Genomic DNA, 15,254 nt, shown 5'->3' with positions numbered 1-15,254 from the left:
AGGAGAAAACAGAATAGAGGTCACTAGAGAGCATAAAAAATTGGGTGACAAGTAGAGAAGTACTCCACAGAAGGATTCAATGTCCCTAACCATTGCTGTTAATTCTGAGCCTTAGAATATATGTCTCATGGAAGAAATTTTTACACCTGAAAAATAAATGTTTTACTAAAATACAAATGGCAGCGTGGGAGCAGCAATTGGAAACTGACAGGTTTCAGGCTCTAAGATGCCTTGCACAGACTCTCCTGGGCTATGCAATGCATATTTGGCAATTAGAGTTGTTCTGAATCCTGAAGGGCTGGTTTTCCCCTCATCTATTTATTTAACTGAACGTACAAAGTAACGGGCTTCATTATAGCACTGACTTACTTCCTTTCTTGGCTCTCCTATGTATCTGAGCGTGGCCTGGAACTGAGGCAACCCTCTTGCCTCCGTTCCCAGGGCTGCAGCTCTCCACTTATCATGGTGTTTTCAAACATATGGCTCTATGTTGTCTTCCTACTTAAGTTATCCTTCATGTCCACTTTAAAAGTCAATGATTACATCTTTGAAAGATTAAAAAAACAAAAAACACAGTAGTCTTGCCTGGTTCTGTTAATTTCTTCACTTACAGTAGTTCTCTGGATGTATAAGACACTACCACATGTTCTGCCAGTCCACTCCTGTGTCCCTGTTCAAGCCCAGATTCTGAGCTCCATGGGATTGGAGACCTATTCATTTGTCCCCACAAGTGCTACCATAGTATATGGAAACAGTGGGATTCCACTGCAGATATTTCAGGAATGAATGACTACCAAGCTGCAGTCTGTCTGTGTTGCTATCCAACCGCCATTCAACTTACATGGCTTCCCATAACCTCACCTGTGAAGTGGGTTTTGACTGGCTAACATCTTCTTTATTTATTGTAGGGAGAAAAATGAAAAGGTGCTGACTTATGATTTAAATGTGCAATTATAAGTGGATAATTCATTTTTGTTTTGTTGTTTCAGAGACAGGGTTTCTGGCTATCCTGAAACTTGCTCTGTAGACCAGCATGGCCTTGAACTAAGAGAGCACATGCCTGTGTTTCCTTAGTACTGGGATTAAAGGTGTACACCTCCTCTCCTAGTTTATAAGTAGATTTTTAAAAAGCTATGGTGAGGGCTGGAGTGATGGCTCACTGGTTAGGAACCCTTAGTGGTCTTCTACAGGACCCAAGTTCAGTTCTCAGGACACGTATTGGTGGCTCACAAACACCTATAACACCAGCTCCAAGAATCCAATCCCTCTCCTTACTTCCATAGGTACTGATCATATGTGCGCGCGCGCACACACACACACACACACACACACACACACACACTCACACACACACAATCTTAAGAGAAATATCATATGAACCTTAATAACTTAAAATCAGTATAAAAATGTTTGGAAATGTTAGGTGGAAACCTTAGACATCGTTTTGCCTCATCCACATTAAGCAAACAAACAGGCATACTGGCTGCAAATGCACAAAGATCCACAGGGGACAGAGGAACAGCAAGAGACTGCAATTTGGGGGAAAGTTTCCTCTTTTATTTCTACCTGCAGAGGGGGTGGATAGTACACAAACAGTACCAAGCAAATAATTAAATGTTTTAAAAAATAGTATATATGATGAGGAGCTTTTGAAAGATCATATTCTAAAAGTTCTGGGCAGTACCTAAGACAGAAAACCACCACTTATCACAAGCTGGACTAATGAAGGCACATGTCAGATCTATTTACACGCCGTCTCCACCACCTCCAAGTCTTACTGCTCATATTATGTTGGAAGGAAAATTAGGCTGGTTATTTCATGTCCTAAATGTCATCTTCTAAACCCATAGCATGTGCGCATGAAATCTGAGTCACATAGGAAGCAGGAGCGGAAAAACAGAATTCCTCTCCAGCTTTGGCAACATGGCAGGAACTCATCACAGTGACAACTTAGAGGTATAGGGGTGAAGACTCTTAAATGTCCTCACCTTTAAGAAGGCTTTCCTATCTAAAGTGGCTAGCCATTTGTTTTCCTGGTTTCCCTACACACTTGCCTTGCCTAATAGTCTCAGGTCGTGCTATCTTTAGTAAAAGACTAGTTCTTATTGTTGTTCTTCCACTAATAAAACAATGTAAGGATCATTTTCTGGTTTGATCTGGCCTGAGCCCATTATACACCAGAGCACATGGCAGAGTGCATGCATCTCACGAATGACCAGCTAGCTGAATGCATGGACAGCATTTCAGAATGTGGTTCTCAAGGTCTCTCCATCTTCCTATGTCATTGGCTGGACCCAACTCTACTGCACAGAGGCTATGTGGGGAAGAAGGAAGAGGTTAGCCGGTAGCAGGGAACTAGGGAATGAGGGCATGATAATTGTGTCTGCCTGCAGAATCAGATTCCTCAAAACACACACAGGATGCTTTGTGTCCCCCTCTGCTTGGGAGAAACCATCAGGACACTGACCTTATGCTTTCGGTCATGGGAACAGCAAAAGGCAAGCTGTGTGATGAACGTGTCTGGCCTGAGGCTTTAGAGCCAAAGGAGCTCTAAAGATCTACAGCATATGACAAAGGAGCTTTAAAGTAATTGGAAAACTGAAGAGTAAAGAAACTACTGAATTCAGATGGGTATCACATGCTTGACTCCCACTCTGAAGGAAATATCTCCCAACATCCTTAGATGGATTTATTAATCAACTACTGTCAGAAAGATGACACTGTAAACAATTAACAACTGGCTGTAAAGAGCAATGTTAATTTTACATTGTGAATCTGAGGAAAGCGTGGTCAGTCACACAAGCCTCCATGAGGAATTGACCTAAAATGCAGCTGAGTTAGGAAGGAAAGAAATATTCTCCACTATCAGCCTTGAGAATCCAACCCCATAAAACAATGATCAGCAAGACAGCTCATCATATAAAGAAAGGGGCTTCCTTACAGGCCTCATGACAAAAGCTCAATCCTCACTTCCCACAAGGTGGCAGGAGAGAACCAAATCTGGAAAGTTGTCCTCTGATCTCTGCACCTATAAGGCCTGATCGCGTGTACACACACATACACACACACACACACACACACACACACACACACACACACACACAAACACGTCACCCATTTAAGACAACAGCACATAAGGCAAACAACTGTGGAGGCAAAATACCACATATGCAAAGAAACAGTGAAACTATCTGAACAGACATTTAGCTTAAGAAATCTAAATAAGACAGATAACTCATTCCTTCTAAAGACTTGTGTGTGTGTGTGTGTGTGTGTGTGTGTGTGTGTGTGCGCGTGCGCGCGTGACTGTGTGTGAGTACCCATGGAGGCCACAGAAGGACCTCTAGAGCTGAAGTCACAAACACCCAACCTGCTTGCTGGGAATACAACTTGGCCTCTCGGGGCAGCAGCACATGCTCTTAACCAATGGCCCCATTCTCCAGCCCAGAGAGAAAGGAGAGTCTAAGGTGGGCTTTGTGCTAGGGTTTATGTAGGAATTCAATAGTGTTTCTGAAACTCCAGGGAAAAACAATCCTTCCTTTTCTGTTATTTATTCTGAAGGCCATTTAAAAGGTTCTCTATTTTAATCAGTGAGGTTCTGATTGTCTAAGATAAAAGGCTACAAATTAATCTGTAAGGAGAGGACGGAATCTCCCCACATTACATAACTGCATGTTCTCGACAGCCATAGTGATTACTTCAGACAGGTGAAGTCATGAACAGCAAACTCAGAAGATGACCCATGATTTCTGTCCCTGAACATCCAGACATTGTTTTTCAAAGCCTCTCTGTTCCAGACTATAGAAAACCTTTTGCAAAAGTCTCCATACAAGACCCAAGGAGCTGACACACTCACCTGTCATCTTCGTGGCTACTATGCTGGAGTCAAACCTGGGCTTTTGGCTTCTGGGAATGGCAAACAGATTCCACTTTCCTCCTACCTTATGTAACCATTTGTATCTTTTATTTCTGGGAGTCTCAGTCACTTCTGGAACATGTGTATGACTAAGACTTTAGGTCATGACACTCAGCTTCTTCAGCAAGAATGTAAAGAAAGCTCACCACAGCAGAGTGGAGCAGTGCTTAAGCCAGGTGCCTACCTTGGAGTACTTCTGAAGCTCCTCATCATCTGCTATCTGCGTGTCCAACGTGGCTACCTAGAATTGTAAGAAAACCATTTCCACATTTGTGTGAGTGTAATTTCATTTGCTCCTTCATATTCTGAAATTTGTCATCAAAACCAGCACACTGATTACTAGACTGAAAATCTCTACCCAGTATTTCTGAAATCCATAAGTAGTGCACAGCAAGACATCTGTGCTTCTGAGTTCACTACACTAATCCCTTCATCCCACATCATTCACAAGCTGAACTGAAGGCGATGTACACAAATCTGATATTCAGAGAATAAAACTTTTACACACACACACACACACACACACACACACACACACACGACAGTTAGTGACAAGCTTGGCTAGCATGCAGAAAGCCCTGAGTTTGAGCTGTCATATCGAGGCAGGACAGCTCCTATCTGTAATTCCACCACTGGCAGGTGAGAGAGGATCACAAATTCCAGATCGTCCTTAGCTACACAGAAAGTCTGAGGCTAGCTCAGGCTGCATGAGACCCTGAATCAAAAAAGTAAAAGTAAACCCCGTGATATAATTGGCGAGCCACGCAGTCTCGGAACATACACTGAAGGTAGAGAGAACATGAGTGTCTAGAGAGCAGCCAAGTGACAGTGCTCTAGAAACTGGAGACCCTGCAGACACAGAACTAACGCACAGGCCCAGAATGAGCAAGAGAACGGCCATGTGGCTCGATTACCTAAAGCTTCTCTACTGACAGCGCCAGACATTCAAAATCAGAAATAAAGTGTCTGGCACGGATGACAACCCATGCTCATATGCATAAGAATATGTGTCAGAGCTATAGACCAAGACCTTGTCCCAAAAACGAAAATATTAAAGACAACAGATATTTATTGGCATGTTTGATGAACACTGATGAGATTTTTCTAACGCAGTTTTCTGCTTTCAAGTGGTCTCACGTGGGGAAGTGTAACCAATCCTTTATTGGCCAAATGTAATATAACAGGTGAAAGGAAGTCTAACGGCCTGCTGGCGGTGTAACCTCATGCCTCACCTAAATTACTTCCTGTTCTCCTAAATACATTTGATAATCATTCTTTCATTTTTCTCATAAAACTGTAAGATTCCTTGTGAAACATAGGACTAATATCCACAGCCCTTTCAGTGTACGATAAACCAAACAGATCATAAAAGCAATCATAAAGATGCCAGCCATTTTAAGCAGCTGATTCAAGTTATAAATTTACAGGCAAGCTCTCACCTTCCTAATGTGCTTCTGCCTGTTGTTGACTTAAATGGCTTCAACATGAACTGAGTGTCTGATAATTGTAACTGAAGTTTGTGTAGAGTCCTTAATTGTTCTTATAGCTTAAAATGCTTTAAAAGTTGATTGATTGCTCTAATTGGAAAGAAAGACAGGAAGAAAACAATAAAGGCAGCCCGTGCCTTCTTTGACTCATATTTTAAATTACAGTGTTAGGAGCATGACATCAAATGAATCTTCCTATTATAATATTTTTTAAAACATACCATTACTTCATAATCTGGGCCCAGTAGGTTTTCCCATCTGGATTTCAGCTCATTTTCTGGACAGCCTGGGATGTCCTCTGGATATACGTCTACAAGAAAAAGAATGTTGAGGCTACTGTGAGCCAAGCACACTTAACTAATAAATTCTTCAGTAACAGCCCAGCTTCGGGAGGTAAAGGGGAAATGAGGAAAGAGGAAAATGTATTCATTTAAATCTACCTGGTAATGTAAATCAAAGTGACTTACGAGACTAATAGAAAATGTAAAGCCACCTGTGGTTAAATTGTGAAGGGGCTTTTGTTCAGGAATGCTTTAAAGGGAAGAGGAAGTGAAATGTGAATATATAGTTTCTATGTAGATATCCTATATGCCTGGCTTAGATTTATTTGTAGGTCTTGCACAGATTTGATTTAATCTTTTCAGAGTAGTGCCCTTCTTCCTCTCCATGGGGACTATAAGTGTGTATGGAACCATCACTGTAATCAAGAAGCCGCAGTGAAACAACACAGCCAGGACGGACAGAAAGGCTGTCCAGCTAAGCCTGAGCTCTGGTTTTACACCAGACTTTCATTGCTTAATTACCAGGATATTTGTATCTTCATAGTGTTCCTGACTTAATGGTGCCATTGTTGTACAGGTGAGATCATTTTAAAGGTTAAGACAGATTTGAAGCGCCAAGCCTCTTCTCCATACAGTCTTCCCCCAGACTCTCAGAGCAGTGAGCAGTCTGAAGGATACCTGACAGATAAAAGTCTAAGTACTAAAGCTATCGTCTGCACCAACATCCACACCAACAGCAGAGGATAAAAAGGTTCCAGGTTGTTTTAAGTTTCTCATTCCTGCTGTAAGATTGGCCATGTCAGAGAACACTTATCACAAGTGACATAACCATCTGCCTACAGTCCAAGCTACCGGCCCTTTTATCTGCAGAACCACTCACTTTGGCTGCACAGAATGCTTAATTACACACTACAAATCATTAAGTTAAATAGGCTAACTTCAGAATCAGAGACTAAGACTAATGCACACTAAAGAACTTAAATTACTCCACTTACAAAAGAACATCCAGGAAATAACTATGTTAACTGATATGCTGGATTGCGTTTGGGGGCAGCTAATCAAAGATACTATTAAAACGAATACTAAAATCATTTAAGGAGCATGTGCTCCTGTGAACATTTCCTTACAGAAGTGTGAGTTCTCTGCAGTTTCCTTTTTTGTTTTTAATTTCTCAGAATTTGAGGTAAGGGAGACGTGGAAGGCGCGGTGATATCCTACAAGCTGCAGCACACATCTGGACATCAGAGGACAACTTCTGTGGAGCTGGGTTTCTCCCACCTTCCAGGGGTCCTGGGAATTAACCTTGGACGCCCACCACGCCATCTTTCTGGCCCCTTAACCAAGATCTTCAAAAGTTTCAACAGTTTACCTGTTCAGTTTCTTCCAGCTGTAGTTCATGTCTGCTTAATACTTTGAACAGAATCTACAATGTATTGAGAGAATTCTGTGCCTACAAACAGTGGTCAGAGGCAGAAGGGCAGAGGGTTCGCTGAAGTGAGAGAAACGCTGCCCTTCCCCAATCCCCTTGGTGCTTTAAAGCACAGCTCAAAGGCCAGAGGAAGGAGGCTTATGTACTTGCAGCACCTCAAGAAAAACAAAATCGAAACAAAACAGGCACAGAAGGCTCATCACGCAGGTGAAACAGGGACTGCAAAACAGCCAGGTGAGGCGGGCATACTTGCAAACTGAAATTCTACACATGCATGGGAAGACGTAGTGAAATTCATTTTAAAACCATGAGTACAGTTCTGTGTCCACGTGGCGGTGTGCGTGTCTAATGCCAGCACTTAGAAGTCAGCAGCAGCAGGGAGATCTCTTTGAGTTTGAAGCCAGCCTGGTCTGCAAAGCAAGTTTCAGGCCACCAGGGTTACCTTGTGAGATGGCACTGAGGGCGAGGTTGGAGTGGGAGGTAGAAAAGGAAAGGAAAGCAATGCGTGGGTACAGCATAGGGGAAGGAAAGCAATGCATGGGTACAGCATAGGGGAAGGAAAGCAATGCATGGGTACAGCATAGGGGAAGGAAAGCAATGCATGGGTACAGCATAGGGGAAGGAAAGCAATGCATGGGTACAGCATAGGGGAAGGAAAGCAATGTGTGGGTACAGCATAGGGAAGGAAAGCAATGTGTGGGTACAGCATAGGGAAGGAAAGCAATGCATGGGTACAGCATAGGGAAGGAAAGCAATGTGTGGGTACAGCATAGGGAAGGAAAGCAATGCATGGGTACAGCATAGGGAAGTGGAGACAGGAGTGCTGTGAGTTCTGGGCTATCCTGAGCTACACAGTAATGCCTTTTCGCAAAAACAAAACAATGACAAGAGTAATGAAATAAAATAATTCTGAGACTATTTCTAATTTCGAGATTATTTGATTTTCACCTACTAATCCTTTGATATTTATCTGACCTTAATTAAATTAAGAAAGAAATAGTTAATTGCATTCTAGTGGATGCAAAGGGGCCAGGGGAGCTCCTAAACCTTTATCTTAAGTGAGACATTCATACCTTCCTTCCAGCAACTTTTCCTAACATAAAAAAAGGCAAAAGCCAGCTTCTCTGGAACACGAATGAAATAAATATTTTAAGAAGTTTCACTTAGCCGGCAAAACTTTGGTGAAGACCTCTGCAGAAGAAACCAAGCTATAATTCTGATGGCAGAAGGAAATCCCCGAGACAAGTGAAGTGTCAAAGTACAGTGTCAAAGGTCAAAGTTGGAAACAATTCAAAAATTTAGATATAAAACAGCCTAGTCATTTGATGCAACATATGAAAAAATTCATGTTATTAATTTTTGTTAAGAGAAACACATACCACATACACAGATAAACAGATGACTGACAGATGATATAGATGGATAGACATATCTAAATCTGTAATCTAAGAATATATAGTAACTAAAGTGCTATATAGTTACTGCATACTAATAAATATGCATTTGAAACACAGTTAAGCAAAATACACTTGGTGCTCTACTACTAAATATCTTAATATCTAAATATATTATGTTAAGATTACATTCAATATACCCCATTTTATTTTAATTTGGGGGGTGGGGTGTGAGGTTGACGTTAGTTCTAGCAGCTAAGCCTAAGGTTGGTGTTAATAAGGATTGAACCTAGGGCCTCACACAGGCCAGGCAAGCGCTCTACAATGCTTACATCTGCATCCCTACACAATCACTCCGCATCCCTAGAAAGACAGCCCGTCCCAAAGTCTAAGGTGTCTCTACAGCACGAGCTCCCATCACATCTGAACTCCTTTCATATGGGCCGTTGGTTGCTGCCCGGTTATCAGAATATTTGTAACTTTACGAAGTTCTTGATGTGATGGTGCCTTTATTGCCTAGGTCTGACTCTGTCTCTGCGGATGCCACGCCATATTAACTACAGAGAGAAGTGGGTAGCAAACTGCTGACGTCCAGAGGAAAGGCTTTGGGCCTACCTGGTTTTTCTAAGGCTTGTACGGTGTCCTTTCTCAGATTATCCAGTCTTTCTCCGATTTCCTCTGCTTCCATTCTCGAATTAGTTTCTGGTTTCAGGGATCCAGTTAGTTCTGGCACTTCAGGTGGTTCTGCAACAGCTTCTGAAATAAGAGTTGTGGCTTAAATCATTAGTCCTGTGGGGGTGGGGTAGGGCCACAACCAAAAGAGCTTGTTCCACTCCCACTTGCCCTTCTCAGGCCCTCGCTGCATGTAACTCCTTTATACTCAAGTGATCTGTGTGGTACTTAGTCACAAAAATAGCCCGACAGTATTCAAAGAATGAGGAAGTACAGAAAATGAAAGTGAAAAACAAGGTTAAAGATGACAAAACAGGGAGAGATGTTTTTACTGTAGCTTTAGAAAAGAAAAGAACTAAGGAAGCAACAACCAGAGGCTGTACGTTCTTGCTGTTGTGGACAGGTATTACGCAACATAAGCAAATGGGCCCGTGTGCACAGCCACTCAAGCAACCTCAGAGACGGGGGTGGGAGGACTCCCCTAGGTGCAGATGGGGGTCCCCCTTTTTCCTCAGCTGAAGCAAATGAAGGTCAGCACAACCACTAAGTGTCTCTTTAACAGAAGAAAGGCTGCACACGCGACATTTTAGGGTTTCAGTTTAAAAAATAATTCCCATCATTTGAAAAGAATCTTAAAATTTTTAATATATCATTTTTAGTATGTACAAGTGTTTTTGCCTTCATGTATGTATATAATCAAGTGTGGGCCTTCTGACTTCAGAAGACGGAAGAGGGTGTCAAATCCCTTAGAACTACAGTTATGAATGTTCATGAACTGTCATTTGGGTGCTGCAAACCAAATCTGGACCCTCTGTAAGAGCAGCAAGAGTTTTAATCACTGTGCCATCTCTCCAGCTCTTTGTAAAAGAATTTTTATTAAAAGTACAAAGTGTAGCCTTAGAGAAAACAACCCCACTTGGGGCCACAGAGTCCAGGCAGATAATTCCAGTCGGGCACTACCAGGACAGACAGGGAGCTAGCCTAAGACAACCATCAGTCCAGTGCCAGGAAGGCTCGGGCAGGCAGACCACACCCAAGATGACCCCTGCCCAGTGCCTCACTGCAGAGGCAGAAAGGGCACTCCTGAGAGCATTCCTGAGACAGTCCCAGATACCAAGAGACCCTGGGTGCCACTAGGAGGAGCAAGTGAATGGTAGAGAAATGTAAGAGAAAGGGAAGCAGAAGGATGTGGGCACAATAAAGAGAGACAGAACTAGAAAATCAGGGGTAGTGAGGAACAGCCTGGTATGAGTAGCCAGTGATGCCACCTAAGATCATGGTGACATTCTGCCCTGAGGCACCACTGAGGGCCACGTCTGGGTCCATGGCCCTGTAGCAGCAGGAGTCTGTTTCTAGGTGGATATCCCTGGTCTGGGCATTCACCCAGGACCATGTTAATGACTGAGGACTGTGAAAAACTGGCTGATCCCCCACCTGGACATCATGGGAGAACTGGCCCTGAGGGGTGTGAGAGCAGGAAAGCTGACCCCTCCCATCGCCCAGAAAGCACAGTAGAGCTGGCAACTGCAGGAGTTGTGGGTGAGCATAGTACGAGTGTAGGAGAGATGGCCCTCCCACCCATCTCTTGTGCAGCGACATGGATGAGGAAAAGATGACCTCCTTCCCTACCCTTTTGCCCCTCCTCTCTTACCACCTGCAGCAGGCAGGGGAGCTGGCCCCAAGGTCATCAGAACAGAAGAGCTGGCCCTGCCCCTCACCAGCTACAGAATTCAGGATAGCAGACCCTGCAACTTGCCAGGGCAACACAGGGGAGTTGACACTGGCATTGGGCCAGTGACTCATTGCAACGAACATTTACAAGCAAAGAAGTATGAACAAAAGGGTACACTGTGGGACACACTGTGACACACTACAGCTTCCACAGTAAGATTTGTTTTCTCTTTTGGGGGAGAGGCTGCAAGGGTGGAGGGCAGATATGAGGGGACAGGGAAATGAGTGAGATTGGGGTACATGATTTGAAATTCACAAAGACCAATAAAAAGTTTTTTAAAAAGGCTGCAAGGAAACAATCAAGTTCAGGTTGTGGCATTTTAGTATCAAACATTAATCCCTCCAGAACAGAAGGAAAAAGCACAGAGCAGGGATAAGCCTTCTACATTCAGGAGCCACAGAATCACCACACATGGAATACACGGCTTAGGAAGGACTTCAAGGAGGAGTCAAAGGAATAGAAAGTGAAAATACAAACGACATTTTACAGCACCTGGGAAATGTATATGTGTGAGTGTGTCTGTCCGTCTGAAAACGTGCACATGGGCTGGAGAGATGGCTCAGTGGTTAAGAGCACTGACTGCTCTTACAGAGGTCCTGAGTTCAATTCCCAGCAACCACATGGTGGCTCACAACCATCTGTAATCAGATCTGGTGCCCTCTTCTGGCCTGCAGGAATACATGCAGGCAGAAAGCTGTATGATGTATACATAATAAATAAATGTAAAAAAAAAAAAAGAAAATTTGAAAACGTGCACATACAATCTGTGTGTTGGCGTGCACGCACACAGAGGCTAGACGAGGACTACAAGTGTCCTCCTGCATCTCTCTTCACCTTACTCTTTTGAGATAAAATTTCTCAAGAAACCTAAACTAGGCTGGCAGTCAAGAAACTCCAGCCATCCAAAGTATCCAATATTAAATATTACTATCACTTCTCTTGGTTATAATATTATGACTATTTAAGAAAACATCCTTATCTTTGGGATTGCTACACCACTCACTCTAAAGTGATTCAGAAGAAATATGGGAAGATGGCAACTGTCAGACATAAGTGAAGGTGAGTGGGTGTTCACTCTGATCTGTTCCTTTTTCTATATGCTTGAAATGTTTTTACACAGAGAGCTCAAACGTACAACCAATTAAACTCCAGTGACGGTAACATGAGACTTTAAAACCACTCACAGAGTATTTTTTAGATCATTAATCAACTGACACCATAAATAAATGCATACGCAGCAAGCACTAGGATAAGAAATGTCTATCATTAATTGAAGCATTATTTATTTATAATAACCAAGACAGGGACACAGCTTCAGTGAACACTTAGCATAAATACATAAATGAAATGCACATACACAAACAATAAATGTTATTGATCCTTTAAAAGGAAATCTAATCAGTTGCTAGGCATGGATGAGTGTGGAGGATGCTACGTGATATAAAATTAGCTCAGTAGAAAAGGACAAATACTTCATGATGCTACCTTTTGTGTTTTCTGCAGAGTCAAACTCAAAGAAACAGTAAAATGACAGCCACCAAGGAAGAAAGACTCAAGTTAGCGACTTGAAGTTTCAGTCACAAACCTCAGGGAAGTCCTACAGATAGGCTGGTCAACAATGTACACACACAGCACAGAGAACACCCCACAACAATTGTGAAGTTAATCTTTTGTTGGTTTTCTTTGGTTTGGTTTGGTTGTTCCATGACAAGATCTCTCTGCATAACCCTGTCTCTCCTGGAACTCACTATGTAGACCTTGCTGGCCTCAAACTCCACAAAGATCCACCTGCCTCTGCCTCCTGAGAGTTGGGATTAAAGGTGTGTGCCACCATGGCTAGCTTGGTTTCCTTTTTAAGACAGGATCCCACAATGTAACCCTTGCTGGTCTAGAGCTTGCTATACAGACCATGCTGGCCTTGAACTCATAAGTGATCCACCTGCCTCTGAGTGCTCTTAGTGCCAAATGTGGGCCCACGCACAGTGTAACGATTACTCTATGCTGTCAACTTGATAGGGTTTAGAATGACAAAGAAAGGAATCTCTAGCCAAGTGGTGGTGGCGCCATGCCTTTAATGCCAACACTCAGGAAGCAGAAGCAGGCAGATCTCCATCATGTGTTCCAGGCTAGCCTGGCCCACAGAGAAAACCCTTTACCAAAAACCAAAGAAAAGAAAAGAAAAGGAAAAAAAAAGAAAAGAAAAGGAAAGAAAAGAAAAGAAAAAGAAAAAAAAAGGACTCTGGTTTTCATGCGGTATGACTGAGAATGACCCCTTCCTTCCTTTCTGAAACTGTTTCTTGGTGTATTTGGTCATGGCAGTGAGAAAAGCAACTAGTACAATGTTTTTTCTTTTGAGATTTAATGTGTATGAGTGATTTGACTGCATGCACATATGTGCGCTGTGTGGCTGCCTGGTGCCCAGAGGTCAGAGAAGAACACGTTGATGCCTTGGAACCTGAGTCTGTTTGTTTGCCTTCTGAGATAATGCCTCACTACTTCACCATGACTGGCTATGGTTATGACTTGCTATGTAGACCAGGATGGACTCACACTTACAGAGACTTGCTGACCTCTGTCTCCTGAGTGTTCAGATTAAAGACGTGCATCACTATGCCTGGTGAAAGCGGAGTCAATAATAGTTTCTTTTTTAGTGCCAAATTAGAGGGCTGGAGAGGTAGCTTAGTAATTTAAAGCACTGACTGCTCTTCCAGAGGACCTGGGTTTCATTTCTCACATGACTGTAACTCCAGTTCCAAGGCATCTGATGCCCTCCCTCTTCTGACCTCCATAGGCACCTGGCACATACGTGATGCACAGACATACATGCAAACAAAAATACTCATACAAAGAAAATAAAAATAATTGTTTTTAATTATAAGATGCAATCAGAGCTCCTGAGAAAGCAAAGAGAATGCTAAGAACACAGCAGTGTGACTGTGTGCCTCAAGGACCCACATATTGTCCCGCAAGCTGCCTCAGCTGGTAAAGGCACTTGCTGCCAAAGCTGATGGCCTTAGTTCAATTTCCAGAACCAATATGGTGGAAAGAGAAAACTGTCCCCCAAAAGATGTCCTCTGATAACCAAAAAGCTGTGCTTTTATGCAATAAAGATTTGCTATTTTATAACCATACTAACAGCAAACATTATTTTTAATAAAAGTGTTGTTGATAAAAATTTGTTTTACTTTCTCACCGTACTTCAAGGCAAACCGAGAGACAACTAGAGGAAAGCTTGTCGGTAAGAGACTCTGAGGTCTGAAGCTTAAGAAATGTCAAGGGAGAAGACAAATGAAGGGTCCTGGATCAAAAGTGCTTTCTCTCTCCATTTAGAGAGCTCTGGGCTCACTCAGTCAGCGCTTGCCTCCAGCAATCTGGGTTGGGGTACTGCAGCCGACGGGGAAAGGCCTCTGCGAGGCAGACGGTTGGCTCATCTGTCCACTACTGCATTACACAAGGTAAGTGCAGTTTCCTACTCAAACTCCTAGACCAATCTCCCAATCCTGGCTGTTCATCCAAACCCAACTCCATGGAGAAGAGAGGGACAGGGGCATTAATTACCTCTGCTTGAAGGTTGTTCAAATGGAGAAGCAGATAAAGATGTTTTCCTTCGAACTAGGGTCAGGTGCACCACCTGCCCTGCGTTCCGCAGAACTTCAACAACGTCCTGATTGGCAAAACCCTGAATATTCACACCATCCACCTACAAGATCAAGAGACAAAGCAGAGTTGCAAGTAAAGTGCCACCATTTTTGTTTGGGATTTTTAAAGAACATCTCACTATGCAGTGCAGAGAGGTCAACTCAACAGATAGCACGAGCTGGCCTCAGATTCACAGTGCTCTCCTGCCTCAGCCTCTTGGATTAGAAGTTGAGCTATCGATCCACCATGCCGCTCAGTTACCTCCAACTTTTAATTCTGGCAGTGCTGAATAAAATGGGGTAACTAATTTTACTCCCCCAAACACTGCATATTAGACCAGAAAGCAGTTTGAATAAGACAAAAACAAAACAAAACAAAACAAAAAACTAGCTTGGCTGATAAACTTACATTGTTTATTAAAACATAAATTTGATCTTATAATCTTATATTCTTAAGTCACACACTTTAAGTATCTGCCTGACAGAGGCAAAGGGATTTAATTTATAATGATAGTCAAAATTTAAAAAATTTAAAAATCTATAAAATCTGGTTAATTCTTACACATTATTCACAAAATATAACAAAAAGTAATTACTAATATTCAAGTGTTATCCCTGTGTGGAATTATTCTGTGATATTTTCCACAGAAACACACTCATTTCCCATCTAGTCTTCTAGTGTTCTGAAAATCCATGTGCAAGAAG

At 42.6% G+C, this 15,254-nt stretch overlaps 1 protein-coding gene across 2 annotated transcripts in view; it reads right to left on the bottom strand.

Annotated features, from left to right (window-relative positions):
- The window catches only part of Patj (PATJ, crumbs cell polarity complex component), a 304,077-nt gene that overhangs the window by 250,451 nt on the left and 38,372 nt on the right, over positions 1-15,254 (bottom strand). For both annotated transcript variants that reach the window (XM_087660182.1, NM_080398.1), the window contains 4 exon segments: positions 14,470-14,611; positions 9,123-9,263; positions 5,625-5,713; positions 4,101-4,157 (listed from right to left, as the gene is read on the bottom strand). In XM_087660182.1, coding sequence (XP_087516308.1) covers positions 4,101-4,157; positions 5,625-5,713; positions 9,123-9,263; positions 14,470-14,611 — 429 coding nt within the window.

The sequence above is a fragment of the Rattus norvegicus genome, chromosome 5 (assembly GCF_021556685.1).
Source record: "Rattus norvegicus strain SHRSP/BbbUtx chromosome 5, alternate assembly SHRSP_T2T, whole genome shotgun sequence".
NCBI lineage: Eukaryota > Metazoa > Chordata > Mammalia > Rodentia > Muridae > Rattus > Rattus norvegicus.
The sequence above is the reverse complement of the archived record's forward strand: the minus strand, read 5'-3'. Positions and strand labels throughout refer to the sequence as shown.